The following is a 10,000-nucleotide window of genomic DNA, read 5'->3' as shown; positions in this document are numbered from 1 at the left end:
GTCTAAGGTTACTTTTATTTAATTGAATATAGGTCTGGCTAGTGTTTTATTAAGTTTGTGTCTGTTTTTTCCTCTAAGGAGTCCGAAATGTGAAATAGTCATGTACTTGTTATAACTGTCAAGGTCGTCATTAGTTCAGTTAATTCCAGTGTTCTATTAACTCTTTTACTGATGGACAAACATTTTACTATATAAACCTTCGACATTTTAGAGATTTAGTTACATGCTAGTCTCTTTTCAATCATTCTGTGGCCTCAGAAATAAAAAAATAAGCCTCCACTTTCCCATTTTTCTTCTGTACCCATGGCAACCTTTATTACAGTGTTTGGAATGTTAATAAAGGGAGACCATAGCCTTTCAATGCAAGACACTTCTTCTTTTCATAATCACCCACAATCTTTCAGCCATGACTGATTAATTGTGCAGTCTTAAAAAAAAAAAAAATTCGCTTCCTCTTCTCTCTTTCTCTTGGCAATCCTTCAAGAGCTGACCCTTTTCTCCCCTTCCCATCGCTCCCTCCCTCCTAGGCTCCTGTTCCCTTTCATAACTCCACCTTCCCTTCCCATTACTCATAAAACTTCCTATTACTTCCATCGATGTTTTTTTTTTACGCTCTCTCTCTCTCTCTCTCTCTCTCTCTGCAACTATATTTCACACGAACTAATCTGGGTTAATTGTTCTCCTTTTCAAAAGTTCAAGAGATGCATAGTCTTCTAAAACAATTCCTAGTGATGACAGTTACATTACGAGCAAACACTACATCCTTCCTTAATGGACCGCGTTCGGCTCACGTCCCCCCCACCTCCCCGCACCACCACCACCACCACCGCCAGCCTGCGACCCACTTTCCAAAGGTCAGTGCCTGCCTGCTGGTGTAATTAATCGAGTATTACATGAAAGCCAATGGAATTAAAACTCATGGTTATGATGATGATGATGATGATGATGATTTTTTTTTCTTTTTAATCTGGTACGCCTCCTTTATTTTTTTTATCACCGTTATTCTCTCTCTCTCTCTCTCTCTCTCTCTCTCTCTCTCTCTCTCTCTCTCTCTCTCTCTCTCTCTCATGGTGTGTGTGTGTGTGTGTGTGTGTGTGTGTGTGTGTGTGTGTGTGTGTGTGTGTGTGTGTGTGTGTGTGTGTGTGTGTGTGTGTGTATTCACCACAGCATTAACACACATCTATTCTCTATTCACTCACTATAGCAATCAGTCCATCATCTCACGAGAACGTCAACTAAATTCTCTCTCTCTCTCTCTCTCTCTCTCTCTCTCTCTCTCTCTCTCTCTCTCTCTCTCTCTCTCTCTCTCTCTCTTTCACCTGCCAGTAATCAGTCCATATCTACCACTCACTCAGCTCCTCCCTCTGGCCCCCAGTACTCACCGAAGTCCATGGGGTAGATCATGGAGTTGATGTCAAGAATAAGGTCCATCTTGAAGGACTCGCTCTCGCAGTGGAGACGCGACACTGTAAGGAAAAGAGACAAATGTAAGTGGCAAATCATTAATTACCGAGTAAACTAACAATCAGAAATAAGAACAAAGGGTTGTAACTTCCTTATGGCAGGTTTCCAGTAATGTACCAGGAAGTAGAGGACAGGGAAATGGTGTGAAAGTAAGGTAAACTAATTTGAACGTCACCCTTCAACGATGATGATGTTTACAAGAGTTATCTATCGCCGCTTCCTGAAACAGAGAAAACGAGGCCGCCGCCGAGACGCTGCTGAAATAAGATCAAACGAAGGAAACTCATGGCAAACTGCGACAAACTGACTATTGATGATATTTATCGAGTTATAAGCCATACGCAGCTGAGGTACTGATGCGAGACAGAACCGTCATGAAGCGACAAGCAGGCAGACTAAGCAGACATCAGAAGATAAAGCGTAAATCCTCTAAGTTCTTATCGCTTTCCGCAGCCGAGCCGAGCAGAGTAGGGTGGCGGTGAAACGAAGAAAACTGAAATGCTTTAAGGTAAACCACGCCAAACTGCTATGTAGGTAATATTTTCTTTCTCTATTATGTATGTTGTCAACAAGTTATTCTGCTCATTTCATCTAATAATTTCGTGATCATAATATCAAAGGATGATCTTAAGGGAATAAAAGTGAGTTAGGAATAAAGAGGGGAGATGAAATTATCGTCCTCTTGGTTTTCTTAAATTGAGTTACTTGAAAGGAGAGAGAGAGAGAGAGAGAGAGAGAGAGAGAGAGAGAGAGAGAGAGAGAGAGAGAGAGAGAGAGAGAGAGAGAGAGAGAGAGAGAGAGAGAGAGAGAGCAGGGTGAATGACAAGTATGAAAGGACGGATAGTAAAAAGGAAAAGAGGAAACGAGGAACAGGACGAGAGGGAGAGGGACAGGAGAGAGATCATCTGTAAACAAAAATACTAGAAAAATATAGAAGGAAAATGGTTCGGGTCAGGAATAAACGTGAAGCCCAAATTCAAAGCCGAACCGAAACAGCGAGCGAGTGGGATTCGAAATGTCAAAGGCAAATATCTATTCCTGACACACACACACACACACACACACACACACACACACACACACACACCTTTTCATATACGTAAATGGAAAATAAGTATTGGTCTCTCTCTCTCTCTCTCTCTCTCTCTCTCTCTCTCTCTCTCTCTCTCTCTCTCTCTCTCTCTCGTCCAAAAAAAAACATTTTACTGCTTAATATTTTTTTTCGAGTTTCAATTAGTTAATGCGTGCAAAGGTATAAAGTAACAATTTATCCTTTGATGAGAGAGAGAGAGAGAGAGAGAGAGAGAGAGAGAGAGAGAGAGAGAGAGAGAGAGAGAGAGAGAGAGAGAGAGAGAGAGAGAGAGAGAGAGAGAGAGACGTTCTTCCGTTTATGTTTAGTTAACCTTTCGCTTTGACAGAAAACGATCCATCATACTGAAAGAGAAAGAAAATGTCGCACTTAAAATGGGAGGCAAAGTTATTTTAACGAGAGAGAGAGAGAGAGAGAGAGAGAGAGAGAGAGAGAGAGAGAGAGAGAGAGAGAGAGAGAGAGAGAGAGAGAGAGAGAGAGAGAGAGAGAGAGAGAGAGAGAGAGAGAGAGAGAGAGAGAGAGCAGGCAATATGTAAACAATGTTCGGTAAGTGGCCCAATGCAGGGAATTATGCTTGCTGAGTGGTGCGTCAAATTGAGTTCTTTGCTGTGAGAGTTCATTAAGGCGAATGATGCCAGGGAGCGAACCATCAAACTGGCCTAAGTATTCTGCTAAACGTGCCGCAAAGAGAGAGAGAGAGAGAGAGAGAGAGAGAGAGAGAGAGAGAGAGAGAGAGAGAGAGAGAGAGAGAGAGATTTAGCACGACCAATTCAGGCTACTTAATTCCTCTCGGATAAAAAAAAAAAAAAAATACTGATTTGAAGGAAACCGAAGAACTGAAGCAGGTCAATCTCTCTCTCTCTCTCTCTCTCTCTCTCTCTCTCTCTCTCTCTCTCTCTCTCTCTCTCTCTCTCAGGTTAATGGAAGCCTCAATGATTCACTTTTCCTCTCTCTTCGTCCAATCTGCAGTCAGGTGTCGAATGCCTAACAGTTTGTGACAATACAGCAAGAATTATTCATCACACTACTCTGCCAATCTGGGTGAAGAATTGATGAATGCGGGTACAAATCCTTTGCTTTGTAACAGGAGCGTGTCCAATACAAGCACACATTCCACTGGTGATACTGTACACCAGCAGCGGCACTCACAACAGCAGCAGCAAGACAGATGACTCACACACATCACGCCTACGTCTAGAACACACCCTGCGTTAATCCCTTGCATCATAATGACAATATGGCGCTTATTACTTCATCTGAGTTTAACTTCATTTAACTTTAGTCGAGTTCTACCTAGCATATTAAAACTACACGCACTATATGGTTTGAAATACTCACTCACTCATGTTGTTGTCATTGGCGTCTAAAATTTATGTCTTTATATGGAACTTCAGTGGCATTCTACATAACAAAAGACTATGTGCAAATGCTATATTGTCTGAAACTTTCCATCATTCACTTCTGTTGTTGTCACTGGTGTTGTTTAAATTTATGTTCATTTACGTAACTCCAGCTGAATTCTACCTAGCGAAAATAAGACTAAAAACACTATATGGTTTGAAATGCTGAATAATTCGCCCCTTTTTGTCATCAGCAGTGTCTTAAATTTATATTTTATTAAATTAGTACTAGATAAATAATGTTTCAGAAGCTGCAGCAGACACGGGGTTCTCATATCAGGTTGCTTTAAATGCTTACGAGTACATAGTTGAGGGTACGGATGGTTCATAAGCTAATATCCTTCGCTATCCCGCTATCCAGTCAACTGCACCTTCCTACATATTCAATATTCATCTTCATGTTGTTTGTGCTTCGTTTTCTTTCTATCTTTTGTTCGAGTTTTATTATATGTCACAGTTTCTTTCTATAATTTATGGGTCATTTTCTATCTTTCGTCCAGGTTATAGTGTGAACATAATTTTCCTTCTATCTTGTTCATGCTGTCTTCTGTGGACCATTCTCTTTCTATCGCTCATTCAGGTTGTATTCTCCGCACCATGTTCTCTCATTCTCGTCCGGGTTATAATCTGTGGACTATTTTTCTCCTCATCCCTCAGCCCGGCTTTCTGGGTGTTGGTGCAGGTGTGCCAAATAAGGCCGCCAGCTGGAGTCATGCAGCAAGTCCCGCAATGAACCGTTCCCGCCGATCTGGCAGTGACCTGTGCAATGCAGGTATTCCGAGCGATGCAATCAATACTAAAAGCGTGGCCTATCTTGAGGTCATCTTAAGGTCACAATGGTAGGCTTAAGTTGGAGGCTATTATCTCTCTCTCTCTCTCTCTCTCTCTCTCTCTCTCTCTCTCTCTCTCTCTCTCTCTCTCTCTCTCTCTCTCTCTCTCTCTCTCTCGTCTAGTCCAGTTTTGTTATCGAGGACTATCGTACAATTATTGGATTTATTATTATTTCAACTTTCAACACTTCAGTGACCTGTGTTCCAATACTGGGAGGGACAAGTTTCAGCCTGGCCAGCATCACCCAGTCTGGCCCTCCCAAGGTAAGTGTGTTCCCGTGACAGGTGTGAAGGATCTGGGGGTTGGGGAGTGAGGGCGAAGGGGAGATAACTGTGTTCTTGACAACGCTGTATCTCTGCCTATGACGACGTGGTTAACAGACTGATTGATCAAAGCAGCCCCAGTAACGGGATAATTTGGTATCTTTTCATGGGTGAATGGACAAACTAATACTATACACGGACGCCCCAGAGAGGCGGATAATGAGTCTGAAGCTCCATGAGAGGGAGCGTGCATCATTAAATTATACAATCAGTACAACACACCATCTTCAAACTTCTAAAAATCCTCTTCTGTTAATCATAATAGAATAAATAGACATAAGATTATACAGGGTGAATAATTCTAGATAAAAAAAAAAAAAAAAAGCCGAAGACTTGATAAAAACCCTTTAACAATAAGAATATGATGGACTACAGAATGGATTAACACACTAAACAGCACAGGTGGGTGGAGGATTGATTGGCTGATTAATTGAATGACTAACTAATTAACTGACTGACTTTTGAAAAGAGGCAGGAAAAAGGAAGAAAAAGAAAAAGTCACATGATAATGGTGTGTGTGAAACATTATTGCGTCGTCCCGTAGAGTTCAACCACCTACCACTACCACCACCACCACCACCACCACCACCACCACCACCACCACCACCCTAGGCTCCATTAAATAATACACACGTGTCATATTAGCAACAGGTATAAATACACACAAAGCAATGCAGGGGAGGTATTCAAGCTATTCAGGCCACGGGTAACGACCAGCAACCCCTGCAGTGCCGCCCCTTCCCTCCCTGCAAGGCTGAAAACGATGAAGTAACTCGGAGGGGGAAAAACTGGCAATTAACAGGTAATACTATGTGCTGGTTGTTTCTCACGGAGCCACTCACTAAACATCGCCGCTACAGGGAAGGCCACTTAGTAGGGATCGGGTTTTCGTCACGTGGGGCGCCAGGTCACGTGTTTACAGCAAATCCACCTCCTCCTTCTCTTCTGCTTCTCTGCACCTCACTTCCGCATTTACTGAACATTTTTCTCTTTCTATTCAATCTCTCTCTCTCTCTCTCTCTCTCTCTCTCTCTCTCTCTCTCTCTCTCTCTCTCTCTCTCTCTCTCTCTCTCTCTCTCTCTCTCTCTCTCTCTCTCTCTCGTTTGTTTACGTTCTCGCCATGGAAATCCACATAAAAACTGGAAGACAAAGAAGAACCAGGTGCCCGGTTCTTCCCCTCTCCCCTCTCACTTCCCCTCTCCCTCTCCCCCGCCTCTATACGTTAAGGGGAGAGGTAAGAGGTCACTGGCCTATTCTTCCCCAACGTCCTTCTTTCCCCCCGACCTCCCCCTCTCTCTCTCTCTCTCTCTCTCTCTCTCTCTCTCTCTCTCTCTCTCTCTCTCTCTCTCTCTCTCTCTCTCTCTCTCTCTCTTCTTTCACATTGGAGATATCGAGAGAGAGAGAGAGAGAGAGAGAGAGAGAGAGAGAGAGAGAGAGAGAGAGAGAGAGAGAGAGAGAGAGAGAGGGAGAGAATTGTGTGACCTGGTTTGCTTAAGCTCCTTCTCTCCCCCTCCTCTCCCTTTCTCCTCCCCCCCTCTCTCTCTCTCTCTCTCTCTCTCTCTCTCTCTCTCTCTCTCTCTCTCTCTCTCTCTCTCTCTCTCTCTCTCTCTTCCCCTCCCCCTCAACATCTCTCAATCGGTAGGTCAAAAATTTAGGCCACCGGTCATGCATTTTATATCGCGTCAGTCAGTCAGTCAGTCAGTCAGTCAGTCAGTCAGTCAGTCAAGCAAGGAGACCAGTGTCATATTTTGTCACCCAGTTTTGTCAGTCCATCATTCAGTGAGTGAGTCGATCAGTCAATCACTTATCCATCTATGAGTCAGTCACAGTCAATCAACCAATCGCCCAAACAAAACATTTAGAAAGTTAATTAGTTGGCGAGGTAACCAATGAACGTGTGGGAGAGCTGAGTGGAGAGATCTGAGTGAGTGGATGGGTAAGTGAACAAGTATGTGAGTGAGTGAGCAACTGAACAAAAACATCAGTCAGTCAGTCAGTCAGTCAGTCAGTCAATCAACTAATCAATCATCAAGTCAGTCAAGCAATCAGTCACTGAGTCAGCCACTAAGCCAACCAGGAACCCAGCCAGTCAGTTAGTTGTTCACTCAGTCAATTAATCAATCATCCAGTCTGTCAATCTGCCACTAAGCCAGCCAGCCAGCCGGTCGGTCACTCGATCAATTAATCAATCATCCAGTCAGTCAGTCAGCCACAAAGCCAGCCAATCAATCTAGTCAGTCAATCAGTCAGTCAGTCAGTCAGTCAGTCAGTCAGTCAGTCAGTCAGTCAGTCAGCCAGCCAGCCAGCCACAGAGCCAGCTAATCAATCTAGTCAGTCAGTCAGTCAGTCAGTCAGTCAGTCAGCCACTAAGCCAACCAATCAATCTGGTCAGTCAGTTAGTCAGTCAGTCAGTCAACCATTCTATACATCAAAGAGTTCAGTCAGTCAGTATTAAACGTTTCATCATCTGATTACAGAGTGGACATAATTTAATTACAGGAGAGAGAGAGAGAGAGAGAGAGAGAGAGAGAGAGAGAGAGAGAGAGAGAGAGAGAGAGAGAGAGAGAGAGAGAGAGAGAGAGAGAGAGAGAGAGAGAGAGAGAGAGAGAGAGAGAGAGAGAATAGGTCAGTGAACTCTTGCACGGTGTAAGAAATATTAATCCACAAGCGCTCGCTATTCGGGTTTTACGTACTCGCTTTATGTATGTATACACACACACACACACACACACACACACACACACACACACACACACACCGTATCATTTTGTAATTAAGAAAGCAATTATAGGCATCACTTAAAATCTAAGTTACAAAATTAAATGGGAGAGAGAGAGAGAGAGAGAGAGAGAGAGAGAGAGAGAGAGAGAGAGAGAGAGAGAGAGAGAGAGAGAGAGAGAGAGAGAGAGAGAGAGAGAAGGTAAGAGTGATTGATCGTGATGTAAAGTAGTAGTAGTAGTAGTAGTAGTAGTAGTAGTAGTAGTAGTAGTAGTAGTAGTAGTAGTAGTAGTAGTAGTAGTAGTAGTAGTAATTGTTGTTGTTGTTGTTGTTGTTGTTGAAGTTATTGTTGTTATTAGTAAAGGAAGGAACATTTATGCATACAGAAATAACAGGAACTACCCCTCCACCACTCTCTCTCTCTCTCTCTCTCTCTCTCTCTCTCTCTCTCTCTCTCTCTCTCTCTCTCTCTCTCTCTCTCTCTCTCTCGCTCTCTCAAACTTTATACTACTTTTCTTTTTTTTTCAAATCACACATCCTGTTATTTGGATTTGAATTATCATCCTCCCCCCCCCCCTCTCTCTCTCTCTCTCTCTCTCTCTCTCTCTCTCTCTCTCTCTCTCTCTCTCTCTCGTTCATTCATGTTTTTTAGTCCTCCCCCTAAGGCTTTCCTTCAGGGAATAAGCTTTCTACCACAAGCTTTGCACGAAGATGAGAGGAGGAGGAGGAGGAGGAGGAGGAGGAGGAGGAGGAGGAGGAGGAGGAGGAGGAGGAGGAGGAGAAATGGGGACCAAGAGAACACTATAAAAAACAAAATAAAAAAAAATTAATAACAGTGAATGAGAACACACACACACACACACACACACACACACACACACACACACACACACACACACACACACCAATTACCACCACCACCACTATTAAGAAGTACAAAGGTTAGCATACCACCACCACCACCACCACCACCACCATTACTAAATATAAAAGGTTAACTAGCCAACACCTGACAGACTACCACAATTATAGACCACCTGTTTCCCCTCTTCCCCTCCCCTCCCTTCCCCTTCCCCTTGGGTATTACAGGGAGGGGAAATGTGCGTAGTTGGCAGGGAGGAAGTGAGGGGAAGGAGATGGAATGGGAAGGGGAAAGGGGGAGAGGGAAAAGGAGTGGGAGGGAGGAGAAAAAAGTGGGGGCATGGAAAACAAGGAGGTAAGTGGGAGATGGAGGAGGAGGAGGAGGAGGAGGAGGAGGAGGAGGAGGAGGAGGAGGAGGAGGAGGAGGAGGAGGAGGAGGAGGAGGTAAAGAGAATGGGGGAGAGAGAGAGAGAGAGAGAGAGAGAGAGAGAGAGAGAGAGAGAGAGAGAGAGAGAGAGAGAGAGAGAGAGAGAGAGAGAGAGAGAGAGAGAGAGAGAGAGAGAGAGAGAGAGTTAGTATGTCAAAAATAAAGAGAAACAAGAGAGAAAATTTAAGACAATAAAGAGAAAAGGATTTTATGAGAAATACATGCAAAGGTGACGTGAGGGAACAATCAGGATGAACATGATAAAATGAAAGAAAAAATTAAGAGAAACGAAAATTTACGAAGAGGAAGAGAAGAGGAGGAGGAAGATTACGAATAAAGATAAAAGAAAAGGCAGATGAAAACCGGACGAAACGTGGAAGGAAACTGAGATGGAAGGAAGAAATGTAAGAAAAGATGCGTGGAGGAGGAGGAGGAGGAGGAGGAGGAGGAGGAGGAGGAGGAGGAGGAGGATCTATTTCCGTGAAGGAGAAGACATCAGGAAGGTGAATGACGTCATGCAAGGTGAAGCACGTGACTTCAGATCAAACCTCACCACCACCAACATCACCACCACCACCACCAACACAACCATCAAAATAACATTAATTCGTTGTCTTTATCTCCACCACCACCACCACCACCACCACCACCACCACGACCATTTCACAACAAGAATACCTCCAGCACCACCATCACCAACACCACCACAACCAACAACAACAACAACAACAATGTAACCACCACCATAGCAACAAAAATTCCTCTTCATCACCACTATTACTACATCACCACAGTAAAATGACGACAGCCACTATATTGCGCTATCTCTCTCTCTCTCTCTCTCTCTCTCTCTCTCTCTCTCTCTCTCTCTCTCTCTCTCTCTCTC

At 43.7% G+C, this 10,000-nt stretch overlaps 1 protein-coding gene across 1 annotated transcript in view; it reads right to left on the bottom strand.

Annotated features, from left to right (window-relative positions):
• The window catches only part of LOC135105004 (DNA-directed RNA polymerases I, II, and III subunit RPABC3-like), a 56,716-nt gene that overhangs the window by 28,162 nt on the left and 18,554 nt on the right, over positions 1–10,000 (bottom strand). Inside the window, exon 2 of the mRNA XM_064012887.1 lies at positions 1,383–1,466. Coding sequence (XP_063868957.1) covers positions 1,383–1,466 — 84 coding nt within the window. The remainder of the gene's footprint in view (positions 1–1,382; positions 1,467–10,000) is intronic.

The sequence above is a fragment of the Scylla paramamosain genome, chromosome 11 (genome assembly GCF_035594125.1).
Source record: "Scylla paramamosain isolate STU-SP2022 chromosome 11, ASM3559412v1, whole genome shotgun sequence".
NCBI classification, from domain to species: domain Eukaryota; kingdom Metazoa; phylum Arthropoda; class Malacostraca; order Decapoda; family Portunidae; genus Scylla; species Scylla paramamosain.
This window is presented reverse-complemented; position numbering and strand designations above follow the sequence as displayed.